Source organism: Panulirus ornatus, chromosome 12, assembly GCF_036320965.1.
Source record: "Panulirus ornatus isolate Po-2019 chromosome 12, ASM3632096v1, whole genome shotgun sequence".
NCBI lineage: Eukaryota > Metazoa > Arthropoda > Malacostraca > Decapoda > Palinuridae > Panulirus > Panulirus ornatus.
Window position 1 is genome coordinate 60,510,308 of NC_092235.1, and position 21,020 is coordinate 60,531,327.

Genomic DNA, 21,020 nt, shown 5'->3' on the forward strand with positions numbered 1-21,020 from the left:
ACACATGAAACACAGTACAGTTTTTCTCTTACGCATATAATTCATATATAAATAGCTTTGTACACTTTCATTTCTCTAGTTGGCATCAGACACCGCGGGGAAATAACGTGGAAAGCGATATCTGGCAGTTTCCCCTGGGGGGGAAAAAATAGTAAAATAATAACAATAACTGATAACTCAACTCGGCGCCTGATCCCCGCAGCGAAATCTAACCCTAATGTACAATGAATGAACTGCTCGTAGTTGTGCATTTTACCTACTATCCCATCCTTAATCAGCTACAGTACTTTGATTGTGGTAAGGCAGAAAGAAGTATTTTACCGGTCTAATTACAAAAATAGATTGGTTTCAAGATCTATCGGTCCGTGTATGTAAAGGTGGGGGTTGAGGGGAGGGGGGTTTAGGGGGTGGAGCAGTTCGCACACTGTAAACTCGGGGTCTGTGACTAGATGTAGGGTCGAGTATTGCTTGTTTCCGTAGCCTGTCCGCTGCTGCCCTGGAGGTAGATGATCAAGGAGGGGTTGGTGTGGGGGGTTGGGGGGTTAGGGAGGGGACAGGACATGGGGGGATGTGCTAGGGAGGGGACGAGAGGGGGAGAGCGTGGATATTATATCTTAGTATGCCTAGAGGATGAAAAGGGAATGAATAGGAGGATATTCGAGTATATTCAAGAGATGGAGGAAATCGGAAGGACTAACAAGTATTTATATATGTGGGTATATCTCGGAAGTATGATACAAGAAAGAGTTCATGGTATGATGAATATGCTTCGTCGTACATGTGAGAGGGGGAGATAGGGGAGAGGGTGGAAATTCAGACATTTTTTCAGACATTGAACATAATGTCTAAGAATCTTATCCCGGAAATGCGCCAAGAAACTAAAAACAAGAAAAAAAATGTCGAAAAAGAAAGTATATTTGAATCCAATATATGAACAGACCATTAAGATTAAAATAGACTTTAAAGAAAGACGGAACAAGAAACATATTAGAGTAAACGATAGAGATCACCAAGGAAAACAGCGAAGGATGGAAGAAGCTAAGGAGGGGGGGAAAAAAAAAAGATAGGTGGGATATTCATGAAGAACAAAGAACGGGATTAACTGGGGGAGAAATCCCAGCAACCGGTGATGGAGGGGATTAGCGGTTCCTCGGGGGGAAGGGGAGGCAGGGAGTGGGCGTTGAGGGGAAAAAGCTCAGGAACGAAATGTGATAGAGGAGGAGCGACGCGACGCACCGTAGACAAGAGAGGGGGAGAACCTAGAAGACCACATATATGGGACTGGAGAGGAGAGTGATTCTCGTAAATGGTTAAATCCATTCAGCCAGGGGCAGAGGAGTATTATCGGCGTAAATGTGATTTCATTTATTGCCGATAATGATAAATGAATGTGATTTCATTTATTGCCGATAATGATAAATAAATGTGGAAACGATTAAGCAAGTTTGTCGTATTCTTGAGACGATCTGACAACTCTAGAATTCCGAAGAGACGTATGGAATAATCGATCGAATAAAGAAATTATTTATGTATAGAAAACATTTACTATTTTCTTTCTTCCCTTTTTTAATCTGAGTATTTAAGAAACTGATGAGCAGCATCGACGGAGAGACACTTCTCTACTTTTGATTAATCTCACTTTTCACACTGTTTCCTTATGGTTCTTAAATCACATAAACGGGGAATGAAAAATACACTTCTTAAATCACATAAACAGAGAATGAAAAATACACGTAAAGGAGTAATTAACACGTTCTATACACAGTCATATTAAAATGACACGTTTATAATTATGGGAAAAAAGTAATTAAGAAAGTTTTTGTAAAAAAAAAAATGAAAAACAAGAAAAGCGGACTTTTGATTTCATTAACAGAAGGATGTTCTCGGTCACTCAAGATGGACTGAATCTGTATCGATATTTCCTTGATCTGAGTGTGGTTGATTGCCGAAGGGGCAGATGCCTAAGGCTCCCCGTGCATTCTCTGTCTCTCTCTCTCTCTCTCTCTCTCTCTCTCTCTCTCTCTCTCTCTCTCTCTCTCTCTCTCTCTCTCTCTCTCTCTGTTTCGCCCGAAGCATTGTGCTGACTCTAGCCACTATCACTGAGGACTGTATAGATAAAAAAAAAAAAAAAGGATTGAATCTTATGCCTGCTGACCGTTTCGTTGTATAGGCATCTATCCAGCATAGATAGATAATGACTATCCGGCATAGATAGATTATAATGACTATATGTATATATACATATATATTGCTATCTGGTTCCCTTCGTACAAGCAATGTCGGCCCGTATTGACCTGAATGAATCTTCAGCTTGGTTATTTTCTTATAGAAATCTCACTCGTTAATTTCTCTTCTTTAGCACGGCATGGGGAGTGTCGTGTCCTTTGCCAGCCACGTCGCTCGCGTTCATTTCCAGGACCCAACGCTGGGAAATACATCGTATGACTTGTCCACCACAGTTGTTATATGAGAAAACAAACTGTATAATCATCAGTCTCATTAGGGTCATAGCAGTACAATAATTTCAAAATCGACACCGTATTGTTTGATTCACATTATAGTGATATATATATATATATATATATATATATATATATATATATATATATATATATATATATATATATATATATATCGTGCAATTGGAAATGACAGATCTAAAAGGTTGACACAACACTATAACAGTATGATTGAGAGTGGCAACAAATTTCTTAGTTCTGAAATGGGTAAAAATTTCATTATGCACCTGGATTTTATTCTTCTTTTTATCCATCTCTTTTTTTTTTATTCATCATGCCATTTCGAGAGCATGTTGTATTTTTAAGCCTACTGGACGCGTGCTAATGATCACAGATTACAAATATTACTTATACAAATATATATCATGAACTGAACAGCATTTTGAGCCCTGTGTGCACCTGTAGTAAGAGTGATTATGTCTACGTGTTAGTTATATATACAGATACTGGGTGGTTCGCTGCGCTCGATCCTCGTCAGGGGCAAGTTGTTGGACAATGTCCACTAGTACCAAAAAAAAAAAATAATAATAGTATGCTGATAATGTACACTGAAAAGATACACTGAAACAGTACACTTACACTGCCCACTAACAGTGATGGACAGGTACACACACACTGCCCCTCATCAACATGATATACAAAAGTAATACACACACATACACCCCGTGCTGTCAAGCCTCAACATGACAGTGTATAGTGCATGGAGGTTTCAAAAAACACCCTCCTCCAACACCCGCCGTCTGAGGAATGGCGTATGATCGTATCCCGTTGTAAGCGTCTGTGTTGTGAGGGCAGGACAACGCACACTCCTCGAAACACCAACGGGGTGTGTCGCTCTTGGGGTTACTTTGTGGATATCGAGCCATACACTCAGCTGACATACAAGCAGCAGTGACAGTCATCATAAAGAAGGGTTGGCACTGGTAACTACCACACATACACACCCTCCCTTCCTCCTCACCTCCCTTCCTCCCCTGTCACACAAAGCGGTGACAGATCATGAAGAGATTGGCAGGAGGAGGCGCTGTCACTCCCACCTCTCCTCACACCTGGCATACGAAAAAGTATGGCAGTCATGATAAGAGGACTGACACTTGTCACCCTCACCCCACAGCTTCTAATACTGATATTCTCCACCTCCAGCACCAGACTGGCCTTATAGCTTTGGCATCTCTGTTTGGCTAATTGCGTCCACTCTTAAGACAGGAACCTGTGACATCATATCATATTTTTTTTGGGGGGGAGGGTTGCGGACACACACACTCTGATCTTCTCCTCCTCCCCTCCCCACCAGAGAACGTTCTAATGGCGTTCCCTGGAACGTGAGGTGCTTTTGTCGAGTCAATCTTCAAATCGCTGATTTCTTTTAAACTTTCCACTGAATGGGGAAATTCTCAAATTCTTTGTAAATTCTTTTTTCTTTTTTTTTCCTGGTGAATAGGAGCTGCTTCGTCCTCCTTTTTTTCCCCCCCCTCCAAGGGGAAAATTGGAGTAGTTACGGAGTTTGGGTCGATTCTGAACACAACGGGTCATTGTTCAAGTTATTATGCATATACAGTAGTAAGGTAATTTACATTCTTCAGAGTTCCATATTTTCCCCACAGTTCATACACAAAGAATTTGTTTACAATAGTTTGCTCAACGCTTCACAAGGCCATCATTGTTCATTGTCCAGACACAAATTTCCTTGAACAGCCTCAAAATTTTTTTCATTTCACAATTTTCTCCCTAAACAGTTGCTAAACATTGTTAAGGAACGGGAAGTCATCACAATCTACCCTTCCATCATCCATCCACTGGATGAGACAACATCATCATCATCATCTACTTTCACATCATCCATCAACTGGATGAGAAAAATATCACAATCTACTCTCTCTCTCTCTCTCTCTCTCTCTCTCTCTCTCTCTCTCTCTCTCTCTCTCTCTCTCTCTCTCTCTCTCTCTCTCATATATCCACTGGATGATCCATCCGCTCTCCACAGCTTCTGGGAGGAGGAGAAGGAGATAGAGGAGGAAGAGGAGGAGGAGACTGAAACTGGTTACAAGAAGTACCAGCCTCTCCACGATCTTCTGTCCTTCTTCTTCCTGAAGGGTTTGTGTTGGGCTGATGAATAAGAAAGGAGGAAAAACTCACCACCACCACCACCCTCGCCTCATCACTGTGAATGACTAGGCTCTTCACTCATCACCTCTCTCTCTCTCTCTCTCTCTCTCTCTCTCTCTCTCTCTCTCTCTCTCTCTCTCTCTCTCTGCCATTGTGACGTGTTATTCCTTAGTCATTCCTCAGATCTTCATATATATTTTTTTCTTGTATTTAATCACCTCTTGACGTCATGTCTTGTGGTATTAACCCTTGTATCTCCTCCTTTTCTTCATGGTGGTTGCGTGTTTGAATCTTCCCAAAGCCACTGGACACTATTTTGATTTTCGGCTTTCTTGTGCGTTATTCTTAATAATCATAATTTTCTCTCTTGACACTTTGTTTTTCTTATATTTTTATCTCGTCTTTTCGCATCATACTCTTGCAGTTTAGTCACGTCTCCCTTTATATCTTATAGTCACATCTCATTTTAGTACCTTATCCAGTCACATCTCATGTTATCTCTTTCATCACATCTCATTTTCCTTCGTTAACATGCCGTTTTCTTCTTTGTTCACAGTCGCACTCATTTTTTTCTCTTTTTTTTTTCTTGTCACAAATCGTCTTATCTTTTCCTTTTTTCTTTGTCACATATCGTCCTTTTTTTTCCTTTTTTTCACTGTTACATAATAACATTTACATTGTGCACTCCACTATAATTCCACCATATCAGTGAGTGTGTGTGTGTGTGTGTGTGTGTGTGTGTGTGTGTGTGTGTGTGTGTGTGTGTGTGTCTGTGCTTATCCAGTAGCGCATCTGAATCCTTTACTTAACGTACTTATAATATTAGTAGAGGTAGCAAGGGTTCTATCTACATAAACTACCCTTGTAATAAAACCCCATTCACTTATTATGTGTTTTTTTTTTTTTTTGCCACTAAGTCTTCCAGACTTAATAGTTTCTATAAGTTGTAGTGTACGAAGTACTGTGGGTGCCTGTGTGTGTGCGCGTGCGTGTGTGGGTGTGTGTGCGCGTGTGGGTGCGGGTAGGGCGGAGGGAGGTGCGGGCTGGAGGAAGCATGGGAGGCGTGCGAGGTGTGGGAGGCGAGGGACGGGTGGGAAGGGTGGGTCAGACGGGCGTAGCTGTGGTCGGAGGCGCGGGTGGGTCCTCGCTCTCCCGAGAACGGGTCTGAGTAAGCCGGGTCGACGTAAGACTCCGGGTATGGACTCGGGTACTTCTCCGTGTAGTGGGGCATGTGGCCTCCTCCTCCTCCGCCGCCCCTCGAGCTGGATGTTGGATACCCGCTCACTTCCTGCAAGACATAAACCAATCTCAAGTTACGGAGGAGGGAAACATGTCATGGATTAGAAATACTGAGAGATGATCCTGTGTATCTGTGCCTCCACACTCAGTCGTTTCTTGAGTAGTCACGAAGTTTTCGAGTGTCAGTCTGCGAGTAGACTTCGTCATGGTCCAACATGATGGCACTGACTGAATGGGGCTAATTCTCAAATGATTAACGATGGGGGGGGGGATACAGACGTCGACCTATTCAAAGAAGGGAGAGCAAGTCACCATGATAGATGGTAATTTTTTTTTTTTCGTTGAAGGTAGACGTCTGTGTGTGTGTGTGTGTGTGTGTGTGTGTGTGTGTGTGTGTGTGTGGCAGCCTAACATCTGTTGGGAGGTGAGTGTGTTGGGTCTAAAGAGACGACGTCAGACAGGTGTTCCCCTTTTGAAAGCCGCAATGATTCGACAACTTCCTCGAATGATGGTAAATGAATGGCTCAATTTTTTGTGTGTCTTTTTTTCTCTTAGAAAATTAGAAAGAATAATATTTACGTATAGTCAAGCATTCAGTCAGTTTCCGTCAAGTCATGACAAGGATTTGACCTCCTGAAAAGGGAAGGAATATGATAAGCTGACTTGAGTATAGTGTATTGTGAGACAAATATCAACATTTGTGACATTACGTTTATGAATATCTTTTTCTTTCCTCTCCCGACCTTGTATTGTCATGTCAGGTTTTCAGCTTCCGAAATTATGTTGATAGTGGCTGTGATGAGTGTGTCCTGTGTCACTCAGCAACCGAGTCTGATGGGCCTACCTCTCTGGCCCATGAATTACTGTGTACTTATAAGACTCCCTAACCACTTCTTCTAAGACCCATGTGTAACTGGGACTCGTACTTCATCAAACCCATGCATGACCTCTCCGATGTTTCCCTTCGCCCATGTTTCTCCCTGACCCATGTTTCTTCCAACCTACGTATACACGATCATTCCCTACCTCTTTCCGATCCTTCCTTTGACTCACACCTGCTATCACCCACCTCCCCATTGATCCAGCTATTCCCTTACCCACACCACCACCTACACCAACCCCCCCCCCCACCTCTATCCTTTCCCTCATCACCACGCCCCCCTGGCCACTCCTACTGGACGGAACTTTTGATGGGAAAGGCAGGTTAGAGGCCATAAAGTACCCAGAGGAGAATTGTTCGAGGATGAGACCTTGCTCGCATGATGACCTCCAGGTTCACACACACTCCCTTAGCCATTTTATAGCCTCATCCTCCCCCTTCCTCCTCCTCCTCGTCCCCCTCATCGCTGGAGTCTGCTCTACCCCTAGTGACTCATACGCACCACCTCTCATAGACCCTGAAGCCTTCACTACCTTCTGGAGACTTTAGCGTTCCCTTACCTCATGCTTCAGTGCATCCTAAGGAGTCTCATTGTACCACTTTGGAAGAACCTCAAACGCAATTCTGTGTACCTGAAACCTCATCGTGTATTCCTGGATGTCTTCTACGGAACCTTTTGCTCCCTCTGAGCTTTCTGTTACGTATTAGAGCCAACTGTACAATATAACATTTCCGTGATTCAACTTGTAAATCTTGCCAGAAAGTGTTTCTGCAGTGTTCAACCGAAGGAACCATTTGCGAACAGCTACATTTAGTATCACCCTATTGTGAGATCTTGCGTAATGTTTCTGTTTCAGGAGGGATGTGTGTACAATATCCCCTGTAAAGGGTGTAATCAGTTTTACATTTGTCAAACTGGTAAACTTCTTGACATAAGGGTTAAGCAACCAAATGGTGTTAGGTATGGTCATGAATCAAATGCAATATCTGTCCATCTTTAAGACTCTGGTCATCAAACTGACTGGAGCAGTGTTAAGGTTATCACATACCACAAATCAGTAATGGATAGAAATGTTTTTGAAGCTTCTCTTGTCAAACATAGCAGAGATATCATTATGAATCAAGATGTTTCTTTATATAAACTAGATTAATTTAGTAAACGAAAAAAAAATTAGATATGCTTCCCAGAACTTGGGTTAACCCGAGTTTGTAACTCGGGAGAGGTGAGGTCGTCGAAAGTGACATGTGCCCTAATCCTTTGACCTATTTCTTGATCGATTCACCTGCCCCGCCCAGTGGCGGATGGTATGTTATATTGAGGTTCTCTTTATCTGTACTCAGTCCGGACGATGAATTATACGAACGCGCTTGACACTTCGTATTTTCCGTTTCCTTGTGGTTATACACACACACACACACACACACACACACACACACACACACACACACAGAACATACAAAGAAACGTACACACACACACACACACACACACACACACACACACACACACACACACACACACCTGGTAGACGAGGTCAGGTGGGCGTGGGAGGGCGTGGCCCTGGGACTCAGGGTTGAGGGGCGTGAGGGCGGAGGAGTCGTCACCCTTCAAGACGGGGGTGGGAGGCGTCACGCCCACTGGCTTGTCCGGCGACGTCTTGCGGAGCTGTGGGAAGATATGTGAGGCATTAATGAAGATGGTGCGCCCAGTCCCCGCTGGTGAAAGAAAATGGGAGGGCGGGAGGGTGAAAGATGCCCAGGGATTGTGTGTGTGTGTGTGTGTGTGTGTGTGTGTGTGTGTGTGTGTGTGTGTGTAGTGGGGAGTAAAAGAGAACTCCTTCACTAGTGGATGAAGGCGATGGGGTGTGTCTGCCGGTGGTCATAGATCGTACTGAGGATGGGTGGGTGTAGTAGGCCTGTTTGGCTGAGGACCGATGTAGGACAGCCATTGTTCAGAGGTGTGAGAGATGATGGGTCTGTGGAGGAGATGGAGAGGTGTGGGCTCAGGTGTGTGTTATAACATGTGAGGGGAACATGTGATGGGGGTAGGTAATGCGCTTGATGGGGGTGCTTCAGTCAAGGTTCACGAGCGTCCTCTCAAGAGGTATGTAAGCTTCCTCCTCGTCTCTTGTACAATTGCTTACTTATTTTTATCACACGTTCTCCACCTAGTGCATGTTTTTGTGCCTACGCTTCATGTAACAAGAACGACGCCAATGAGAGTCGCAAAAATACCATAAATTCTCCGTTTTTCTCGTGGTAAGTGTTTCAGTAGTCAGTGAGCTGTTTCGAATACCTGTAAACCCTCAGTTCTCGGGGCAGCTCCGTCGTGCTTCACCTAGAGTCGAGACGGCTCGAAGTCACAGCCTTGAAGGTACACAAAGAACATGATGAATAGGGGAGGCGGGGCACGGTGCAAGGAAAGCGTGGAGGACGACGATGAGGAGATAACGCGGAGGAAGACGGCAGAGTGAGGGAGGGAGGAAGGGAAGGAGGGAGGAGGAGGTGGAGGAGGAACAGACACGTCTAGATCCCTTGAGGTTGTGTGTCGTTGCCTTGGCCGATGACAGATGGTGGTGGGTGTGCTCTGTGTGGTCTGTGTATTGTTGGCGGGTGCGGAGAGAAGCTTTTGTTATGTATGTTGGGTGTGTGCGGGGGAGGTATGGAGGTCTGTGTGTTAGTCACTTCGTGTTAAAATGTGGCACCGCCTTTGATATTGTAGTTACGAGAGCTGTGGAGTGGTTGTATGGGCGGTGCGTGAGGGATGAGGGGGGGAAGAGTATCATTACTGTGAGACGGGTGTGAGGGCTGTGTATGGTCACTGTGTAAGGTGGAAATGCCTCGTAAGGCTGCTACATCGAGGCTGTACGGAGCTTTGCTGGGTCTGTGAGGAGAATGCCAGAGACCCTGGGTGTGTGTGTGTGTGTGTGTGTGTGTGTGTGTGTGGCGCTTAGATGAACTTATAAGGTTTGTATGAGTGCAATATGGTCTATGAAGGAAGTAAAGAAGTAATGTGTGTAGCCTATGTGGGTTAGTTTAAGGGTGATATGAGTGTCGTACAGAGAATTTGTGTGGCAACTTTGGAGATTGTGTTTGAGGACTTCTTCTGGCTGTGGGGACTCAATCTGAATTTCAATTTTAAAGTTTTATTGGGGACTGTTATTGCTGAACATGGGTTAGTGAGGGGATTGCGTAGGGGTTAGGTGTGAGTGGGCTGGGTGAGGATTGCACAGGTTTGACATGTGAGGGTTTCGTGTGAACTGTGAGGGTTGTGTAGATCGTCGGAGTGTGTGTGTGTGTGTGTGTGTGTGTGTGTGTGTGTGTGTGTTTGTGTGTGTGTGTGAGACCACCCATCTTAGTGGAAGTGCCACAAGTGACGTCATCGAGAAACACTCGAGGAGAAGACATTAGACTTTCTGGGAGAGCTTACCACTTGGGTAGCATCTTCGGGGAACTCATCTTATGAGAACTTTATGACGAGATGAATTTCGAGAAATGAGTGTATGAACGTTGAGTGACGAGTGCGTGACGCTACGAAAGTAAGAGGTACATAATTCACAAGTTCTCACTTCAGTAGCTTTTCCATTTTGAGTTTAAACGTAAAGACAAAAAGTAATTCAGCTTATAGCTTGGATGAAGGGTACATGGCTAGAGTTAAGAGGATACAAATCTAAAGCGAAACACTTCAGCATCATAAACTTTGTGAAGAGTGATCCAGGACAAGGTGTGATTCAGTCCCCTTGTTACAGAGGACACAAGAACGGAACGGAGATGATAGAAATGGCATAGTTCACGGTGTCTAGCGTACCATGAATGGCTCCATGAAGCTTCATTGCCCGGAGTCAGCATGAGCCACAGATATGTCGGGAGTGTGACACTGATCGTGATGCACGCAGCTGTAAATAACCGAACCGGTGCCGCGAGTCCCTGCGTCCTCCTCGAGCTGCAGGGAAGTAAGGGGTGATTCTTGTGGGCCCCACGAGACACAGGGAAGGAGAATCCCTGGGGCCATCCCTGAGATACAGGGAGGGAGGATCCTTGCAGGCCCCACGACCTATAGGGAAGGAAGATCCCTGGGCTCCACGAATCCTGTAGAGAGAGGACTTTTCTGATCTCTACGAGCCAAAGAGACGGAGGATCCCTGGGCCTCAGAGCCACAGAAAGGGAGTATGATCGGGCCCTCGAGATGCAAAGAAAGAAGGACCCTTGGGACCCCAAGGCACAGAGAGGTAAGATCTTTGTACCACTCGCCCTCACCCACTGTTCCCGTCATTTTGGGCTCCTGCCTCAGCACTAAGCAAAAGGTTCTTGATTTACATCCGCCTTCCTTCAGCTTGTTTCTTGTATATCGGTCTACGTACATCTGAATACGATCTTATTCCCAGGAGAATCGACGTTACCCTCAGCAACACCAGGGGATCCATTTACCTCGTCACAGGTTACGGTATCGTATGTCTGTGAGATGTTGATTAATTCTTTTCCAGAGCCTTCGTACCTCGCAGTTACAGACTGTCGTTTCTCAGGGATGAATTCCGTTCATCGACGGCTATCTATTTACACGAGCACACATTGGATGCAATACATTGAGGCATTCTCGTGTACTGATGTAATCAATTTATTTCTCCTACAGTTTCCACACTTAGGAGAGCTTGCATATCTGAGGGATATAGATTCTCTTTTCATCCTCTAGATCGACTGTCTTTAATCCAGTTGATGAAACTGCGGGGAGTTGGCGTGTGTGTGTGTGTGTGGTGGCGGTGGTGGATGGGAGGGAGGCAGGACGCGAGAGTTATGCGAATATCAGAGGAGGGGAGACCAAGATGCCCCAAGATAGATGGCCAACGTGACAACAGGCTCACAGCGCTGGCGAGATGGATGAGGCTATCGACGGGGGGGAAAGGGGGAGGGAGGAAGTGGCAGGTGGGGAAGGAAGGTATGGGGAAAGGGAAGGTAGGGTGTGGGGAGGGATGTCAGAGACAGGTGTGGGTAAAGGATGGGGGAGGGAGGGAGGGAGGAGGTGGTGGTTCGTGGGGAGTACGAGAGTCGGGAAGGAGGTGGAGGTGGTGGGAAGACCAGACATGTAGGGGAGTATGAGGCTGGGGAGAGGACCATTGTGTAAGGTCGAGGTAATTAGACTATGAAGGGAGAAGGCGTTTTCAGGAAGAGAGGGAGAGGAGGAGGAGGAAGGTGGAGGGAAGAAAGAAAGAAAGGGTGAGGGAGGTTGACGGACGATCTGGGGGGAGAAGCATGGCTGCAAAAACCCAGACAGAGAGAGAGATGGAGCAACAAGACTTATGCATATGATAGGAAAAATAGGATGGAAATTTCTCTTCTAACCAACCAACCTCGAAGTACTTTGCCTATCTCAGGCTGACATTACGAATGGCTGCGTAAACACACCTCGCTGCTGCTGCACACGTGCTGTGCCCTCAACACACAGCACTGACAAATCTTGTTGATAAGTATCTTGCTCAGCTAAGTAGGGGGTTAAAAACTCATGAAGTATATGGACAACCGACCAGACCAGCACCCCACATTGGCGACGTGTATATTTCACTCCCGCGCGTCGTTGGTTCTGGTTAGCGGCGGCAGAGCACGTTTATGCTCGGGCGGTTGAGAGAGAGAGAGAGAGAGAGAGAGAGAGAGAGAGAGAGAGAGAGAGAGAGAGAGAGAGAGAGTGCAGGACTATTTGATCCAAAATAGCTATATGCCTCTCATATCAAGAGGTTTTTCGAGTTCTAGGGTGAAATTAAAAAGATATATGGATCGACCAAGAGAGCATTAAATGCCATGGACAATATTTCAGGGCATTTCAGTCTACGTGATCCTATTATGAGAGAAATGTTCTTGCCTCCGTAGCAGCGCCACATTCCGTAATGATGTGAAAGAAGAGATTGTGGTTCTGTCTCACACCTGTCCTCTGAACACCTTCTGTATCATATCACTTGGTGAAAATTGTGGTCAGTACTGAAACATAACTGTTGTGATAACGCCTTCGATATATATATATATATATATATATATATATATATATATATATATATATATATATATATATATATATATTTTTTTTTTTTTTATACTTTGTCGCTCTCTCCCGCGTTTGCGAGGTAGCGCAAGGAAACAGACGAAAGAAATGGCCCACCCCCCCCCCCCATACACATGTATATACATACGTCCACACACGCAAATATACATACCTACACAGCTTTCCATGGTTTACCCCAAACGCCTCACATGCCTTGATTCAATCCACTGACAGCACGTCAACCCCGGTATACCACATCGCTCCAATTCACTCTATTCCTTGCCCTCCTTTCACCCTCCTGCACGTTCAGGCCTCGATCACACAAAATCTTTTTCACTCCATCTTTCCACCTCCAATTTGGTCTCCCTCTTCTCCTCGTTCCCTCCACCTCCGACACATATATCCTCTTGGTCAATCTTTCCTCACTCATTCTCTCCATGTGCCCAAACCACTTCAAAACACCCTCTTCTGCTCTCTCAACCACGCTCTTTTCATTTCCACACATCTCTCTTACCCTTACGTTACTCACTCGATCAAACCACCTCACACCACACACTGTCCTCAAACATCTCATTTCCAGCACATCCATCCTCCTGCGCACAACTCTATCCATAGCCCACGCCTCGCAACCATACAACATTGTTGGAACCACTATTCCTTCAAACATACCCATTTTTGCTTTCCGAGATAATGTTCTCGACTTCCACACATTCTTCAAGGCCCCCAGAATTTTCGCCCCCTCCCCCACCCTATGATCCACTTCCGCTTCCATGGTTCCATCCGCTGCCAGATCCACTCTCAGATATCTAAAACACTTCACTTCCTCCAGTTTTTCTCCATTCAAACTCACCTCCCAATTGACTTGACCCTCAACCCTACTGTACCTAATAACCTTGCTCTTATTCACATTTACTCTTAACTTTCTTCTTCCACACACTTTACCAAATTCAGTCACCAGCTTCTGCAGTTTCTCACATGAATCAGCCACCAGCGCTGTATCATCAGCGAACAACAACTGACTCACTTCCCAAGCTCTCTCATCCCCAACAGACCTCATACTTGCCCCTCTTTCCAAAACTCTTGCATTTACCTCCCTAACAACCCCATCCATAAACAAATTAAACAACCACGGAGACATCACACACCCCTGCCGCAAACCTACATTCACTAAGAACCAATCACTTTCCTCTCTTCCTACACGTACACATGCCTTACATCCTCGATAAAAACTTTTCACTGCTTCTAACAACTCTCCTCCCACACCATATATTCTTAATACCCTCCACAGAGCATCTCTATCAACTCTATCATATGCCTTCTCCAGATCCATAAATGCTACATACAAATCCATTTGCTTTTCTAAGTATTTCTCACATACATTCTTCAAAGCAAACACCTGATCCACACATCCTCTACCACTTCTGAAACCACACTGCTCTTCCCCAATCTGATGCTCTGTACATGCCTTCACCCTCTCAATCAATACCCTCCCATATAATTTACCAGGAATACTCAACAAACTTTTTTTTTTTTTTTTTTTTTTTTTTTTTTTTTTTATACTTTGTCGCTGTCTCCCGCGTTTGCGAGGTAGCGCAAGGAAACAGACGAAAGAAATGGCCCAACCCCCCCCCCCCCATACACATGTACATACACACGTCCACACACGCAAATATACATACCTACACAGCTTTCCATGGTTTACCCCAGACGCTTCACATGCCTTGCTTCAATCCACTGACAGCACGTCAAGCCCTGTATACCACATGACTCCAATTCACTCTATTTCTTGCCCTCCTTTCACCCTCCTGCATGTTCAGGCCCCGATCACACAAAATCTTTTTCACTCCATCTTTCCACCTCCAATTTGGTCTCCCTCTTCTCCTCGTTCCCTCCACCTCCGACACATATATCCTCTTGGTCAATCTCTCCTCACTCATTCTCTCCATGTGCCCAAACCATTTCAAAACACCCTCTTCTGCTCTCTCAACCACGCTCTTTTTATTTCCACACATCTCTCTTACCCTTACGTTACTTACTCGATCAAACCACCTCACACCACACATTGTCCTCAAACATCTCATTTCCAGCACATCCATCCTCCTGCGCACATCTCTATCCATAGCCCACGCCTCGCAACCATACAGCATTGTTGGAACCACTATTCCCTCAAACATACCCATTTTTGCTTTCCGAGATAATGTTCTCGACTTCCACACATTTTTCAAGGCTCCCAAAATTTTCGCCCCCTCCCCCACCCTATGATCCACTTCCGCTTCCATGGTTCCATCCGCTGACAGATCCACTCCCAGATATCTAAAACACTTCACTTCCTCCAGTTTTTCTCCATTCAAACTCACCTCCCAATTGACTTTACCCTCACCCCTACTGTACCTAATAACCTTGCTCTTATTCACATTTACTCTCAACTTTCTTCTTCCACACACTTTACCAAACTCAGTCACCAGCTTCTGCAGTTTCTCACATGAATCAGCCACCAGCGCTGTATCATCAGCGAACAACAATTGACTCACTTCCCAAGCTCTCTCATCCCCAACAGACTTCATACTTGCCCCTCTTTCCAGGACTCTAGCATTTACCTCCCTTACAACCCCATCCATAAACAAATTAAACAACCATGGAGACATCACACACCCCTGCCGCAAACCTACATTCACTGAGAACCAATCACTTTCCTCTCTTCCTACACGTACACATGCCTTACATCCTCGATAAAAACTTTTCACTGCTTCTAACAACTTGCCTCCCACACCATATATTCTTAATACCTTCCACAGAGCATCTCTATCAACTCTATCATATGCCTTCTCCAGATCCATAAATGCTACATACAAATCCATTTGCTCAACAAACTTATACCTCTGTAATTTGAGCACTCACTCTTATCCCCTTTGCCTTTGTACAATGGCACTATGCACGCATTCCGCCAATCCTCAGGCACCTCACCATGAGTCATACATACACTAAATAACCTCACCAACCAGTCAACAATACAGTCATCCCCTTTTTTAATAAATTCCACTGCAATACCATCCAAACCTGCTGCCTTGCCGGCTTTCATCTTCCGCAAAGCTTTTACTACCTCTTCTCTGTTTACCAAATCATATATATATATATATATATATATATATATATATATATATAGAGAGAGAGAGAGAGAGAGAGAGAGATCTAAGGCTTGGAACATCAGTACCGAGAAACTATATCTGGCTTGTGCATTATCTGATCTCCTGTCGTTAAGTTTATTGACTCTTCTAACCCCTCATCCACAAACACTTCAGAACGTCTCTCTAGTCTTCTGGCAACTGCAGATCCCCTGCACTTAACACACTCTTAGAAAAGGTTGCCTGATGAAGAGCTGACAGACTCCCTGATGGAGACATCTATCAGTTTGCATGTAAGGAAGCTTGACCACAAAGCAATGCAGTGTCTTGGATGGGGAGGTGTTTTCAGGGTTTTGTAATGTCATTACCCTTCGATGCCCTACTGGGTGAGGTGGAGCCCCTTGAGACTCGTTCTGAGAGTGGCATTGAATCTCATTTACACCCGTGTAACGTAAGTTCCTCGAACGGAGCCTAGGAACTTGTCGAAGGGCACACCATGCTTCAACAGCACCTCACAGAAGAGCAGTCCTCTGGGTTGTACGTCTCGGTGTGTATCCACAGAACCTTCATCATAGTATATACGTATATGTAATGGGTTTCAGAGAGAGAGAGAGAGAGAGAGAGAGAGAGAGAGAGAGAGAGAGCACTCACCTGACATACAATAACAGCCACCACCACAATGATCACCACCACGGCTGGGATGATCAGAAACAGCCAGTTGACACTCCTCTCCTTCTGACCCACTGGCGGATATGGCTTCCCTGCAATACACGTCGTGAATGTGTCAGCAACAGTTCAGAAACATCGGTATCGCTTCAGTATCTGATGTACTAAACACAGATGAAAAACATGATACTTTGCGAAGATCCTGAAATGTAAACTTACCGGCTCCCTTGTGGAGGACAGTGAGGTGCGCCTCTTTGAACGAGAAGCCCAGGGTGTTGACGGCCAGACACAGGTACACGCCTGCTACCTGGGGTGTGGCGTGGCTGATGGTCAGCTTGGAGAGGTAGTGGCCGTCTCCCCTCGCCACTACCTCCCCCGCCTCAACCTTCCGGAACCACCGACCCCCTAGCTGGCGGGTCGAGTTGGGGACTAGCGCCCCTCCCTCGTCCGTTTCCTCAGCGCTAATCTCCTTCAGCCACTGCAGGAGACGTATAGAGACACATGAGGACTTGTGGATACAGGAAAAATGAATAAGAAAACACGCATGAATACCTCATGAGTATCCATATAGATGATACATGGGTAAGGGGTTAAAGATATTCATATATTACAAGACACAGATACACATGAATGAGAGGATACGCATGGATGAGAGGATACGCATGAATGAGAGGATAAGCGTGGATGAGAGGATACGCATGGATGAGAGGATACGCATGAATGAGAGGATATACATGGATGAGAGGATACGCATAAATGAGAGGATACGCATGGATGAGAGGATACGCATGAATGAGAGGATATACATGGATGAGAGGATACGCATGAATGAGAGGATATACATGGATAAGAGGATACGCATAAATGAGAGGATACGCATGGATGAGAGGATACGCATGAATGAGAGGATACGCATGGATGAGAGGATACGCATGAATGAGAGGATATACATGGATGAGAGGATACGCATGAATGAGAGGATATACATGGATAAGAGGATACGCATAAATGAGAGGATACGCATGGATGAGAGGATACGCATGAATGAGAGGATACGCATGAATGAGAGGATACATGAATACCTGGATATGTGAAACATACAGGATGGTACAGAGTGACAATCAAACACGTACCAGAGTACATTCTACAGAGATGCATTTTGTACCATCATATTCTCTGAGTATACTGTATATTCTGCAACAGTTTAGTAAAGCAGGAGGGGTTGTTGAAGGCTGCTGTCGCCTCCTACTTCTGTCAACCTCCTGTCGATGCAAGATAACTCTAATATGACCATCGGTGTGTACGAAATCCCAAGAGTTTTCACCTCAGCCATGGTTACTACTGGAAGACTGCTGATATCAATAGGTACTATACCATAAAGCTACGGAAACCACAGTAGTACATGATATGCGAAGACAACAACACATGATGATAGGATCTGGGATTGCAGTGTAGATGTACGAGTCGTTATGAAGCAATGGAAAGATTTCCTTATCTTCAACTCTGGGCAAAAAAATCAATTTCGCTGCGAAAGGTTACAGTCTACTGTTTCTTATGCATGTGGTCTCCTCCGTCTCCATGAGGAGAATTTCTTTTACTCCCAGAGCCACTGAAACCTTCAAAAGATAGGGGGAAGAAAGGACTGAACTATCTGTAACCGTAGTGCTTACGTACACCATAAGGGCTATCAGCTAAATATCCTACCTCGCTGTAAACGCCATTGGAATGAAGGGACAAGTTACAGCGACGAAAATTGTATCATCACAGACATTTCAATACAGCCTCAGGATATAATACAGAGGAAGAGATACGACCCGAATGTGAAGCAAAGAATTTAAGTGACATTCGAAGCACCTTTTTACCGTATTTCTGTCACCAATTCCTTTTGAAGGTGAGACGGAAAAAAAATATTCAACAAACATGACGCGGAGGATTTCGTCTAGACCCACACAGGTCTAGACTCACGCGCTCGTCTGCCCACAGCTCTACGTGTGTGTGTGTGTGTGTGTGTGTGTGTGTGTGTGTGTGTGTGTGTGCCCACACGCGCACTTTTTTCCGGTTTCCCTTTGTCGGGTGAGATGTTGGGTCCCAGGTGTAAGGGTCTGCGTTAGGCCGGCCCAGCTGCCACTCTCGTCTTGTTTGGCGAACCGCAGGTGTATACTTTGCAAGGGGAGAGAGAGAGAGAGAGAGAGAGAGAGAGAGAGAGAGAGAGAGGGAGAGAGAGAGAGACAGACAGACAGTTGGACAGACAGACAGAGAGTGACGGAGACAGAGAGACAGACAGTGACAGACAGACAATGACGGAGACAGAGACCGACAGACAGACAATGACAGAGACAGAAACAGACAGACAGACAATAACAGAGGCAAAGACAGAGAGACAGGCAGACATTGACAGAGAGACAGACAGACAGACAATGACAGAGAAGCCACACTTCATCAAGGACATCTTCCCCTCATGTTTATGCTCTTGGAACGACAGGCAATCAACACAGTACGGGGCGGCGAGTTGGATGATGTGGGAGACCCGACACCATCGCCTAGCTCTCACCCTTGCCCTCCTGTTCATCTGGGTGATAGACGGAGGGGGGGCACCTGGAGAGGCACGGGAGACTGATGGATAGATATTCAGGTAGATAGACGGGGTAAAAGCAGGAGTGATAAAGACAGATGTTGAGAGATAGAAGGATAGACGAGTATATATTAGGTATAGATAGATAGATAGACGAGTATATATATATATATATATATATATATATATATATATATATATATATATATATATATATATATATATGTATATAAATGGCTGTTCTCGTTTGCAGCCACACGTCGTTCGTGGTCGCCTGTCTTAAACCGGATCCGGTATTCAGCTTCTGCCGCCTACAAAAGTCTTCCTGTGTGCGTTACTTCCCACAAGTTCGTGGCTTCACTGGGGAGAATAGTGAAGCGTCTCCTTCCATCCTCCATCCCGAGATCTTTACGTGGTTTATGTTCGAATTCACTTCGAAATAATACTACGACTTCTTGCGGAGTTAATCATTTTGTTTCTAGTAATGTGTGAGGCCTTTAGTTTTATATATATATATATATATATATATATATATATATATATATATATATATATATATATATATATATATATATATATGTATTCCTCTGTTTGCTGTCATACATAGATTATTTGATATCGTATCTTTGTTTTCATCCATTTCTACTGCATAAGATCTAAAGTAGTGACTTTTACACTACAGTAACCTGAAATTCTTATTTCATTGACTTCACTGTCTGCCAGAGAGAGAGAGAGAGAGAGAGAGAGAGAGAGAGAGAGAGAGAGAGAGAGAGTGAGTTTAGAAAACTCATAAGAGACATACACCCACCTCCGCCCACCACAGCGCCGATCAACAACACCTCCGCCCATTCTCCTTTCGTCTGATTATTTTCCTGCGAGTGTGGGGCCCATTCCTGGTGCAGGCTAACCCACGACAGCCCTCGAGGCCATCTCTCGAACAGACATGACCCACCGACCCACCACACCCTACAGTTGCCCCAAGATCCCACCCATAATACAAGCACGGCATATGACCCCCACCCACCACACCACTCACCCATTTCCAACGGCCCTGCTCTTACACCCACCCACGACCCACCGTCCCCAGACGACTGCCCACCCCCGCCGCCCCCTCTCAACTCGGCCCTTACACAAACACGACCCACCAACCCCCTACAACTGGCCACTGATGAAGACCTTCCCGTGTTATTCGAGCCAGGTGACACCCGCTGCATGCCCCCAATGATTGCCTGTCGTGCTCAGCATGACTCTATTTGCTCCCTCTCTCTCTCTCTCTCTCTCTCTCTCTCTCTCTCTCTCTCTCTCTCTCTCTCTCTCTCTCTCTCTCTCTCTCTCTCTCTCTCTCTCTCTCTCTCTCTCTCTCTCTCTCTCTCTCTCACGTCGCATCTCTTAGCTTACTGCTCATTGTTCTCCGTTGTTCGACTGTCTCTCATTTCTGTTCCGTTTGGATAACTCTTCGTGATTCTCTGTTGCTCGATTGGCTTTTATGCCTCCCCGTTAGTTCCCCCCCCCCCCCCCCCTGTTCTGTTTGATCACTGTTTATGATCCTCTGTTGTTGGATTGGTTTTCTGTGCCTTCCACACACGTTTCTGTTTGTTCCGTCCCGTTGTGTCCACATCATTATCCTAAGTTTTGCTTTTGCTGTCTTATCTATTATCTGCTTTGGTAGGTCTCTTCTGATTCTATTTTTTCGTCTTGCCTGCTCCTCTTCTACTACTGTATCGAGTGGTAATGTCCTAACCCTTGCCTTATTAATGGTAAGATTACCCTCATTAATGACAGAACCAAAGAAAGAAATCTACTTATGGAAAACACACACACACACACACACACACACACACACCATTCTAATTTCTCTGATTCACATACACTCACTTATGTGAGGAGA

The 21,020-nt window shown here is 45.1% G+C and overlaps 2 protein-coding genes across 4 annotated transcripts in view; one reads left to right on the forward strand and one right to left on the reverse strand.

Annotated features, from left to right (window-relative positions):
• Positions 1-21,020, forward strand: part of LOC139751752 (uncharacterized) — a 397,676-nt gene that overhangs the window by 57,230 nt on the left and 319,426 nt on the right. The window lies entirely within an intron of this gene.
• Positions 1-21,020, reverse strand: part of LOC139751771 (fibroblast growth factor receptor-like 1) — a 40,061-nt gene that overhangs the window by 263 nt on the left and 18,778 nt on the right. Inside the window, exons 7-10 of the mRNA XM_071667312.1 lie at positions 16,780-17,038; positions 16,546-16,655; positions 8,267-8,410; positions 1-5,913 (exon numbers count right to left, since the gene is read on the reverse strand). The exon at positions 1-5,913 is cut by the window's left edge and continues 263 nt beyond it. Coding sequence (XP_071523413.1) covers positions 5,563-5,913; positions 8,267-8,410; positions 16,546-16,655; positions 16,780-17,038 — 864 coding nt within the window. The 3' untranslated portion in view covers positions 1-5,562. The remainder of the gene's footprint in view (positions 5,914-8,266; positions 8,411-16,545; positions 16,656-16,779; positions 17,039-21,020) is intronic.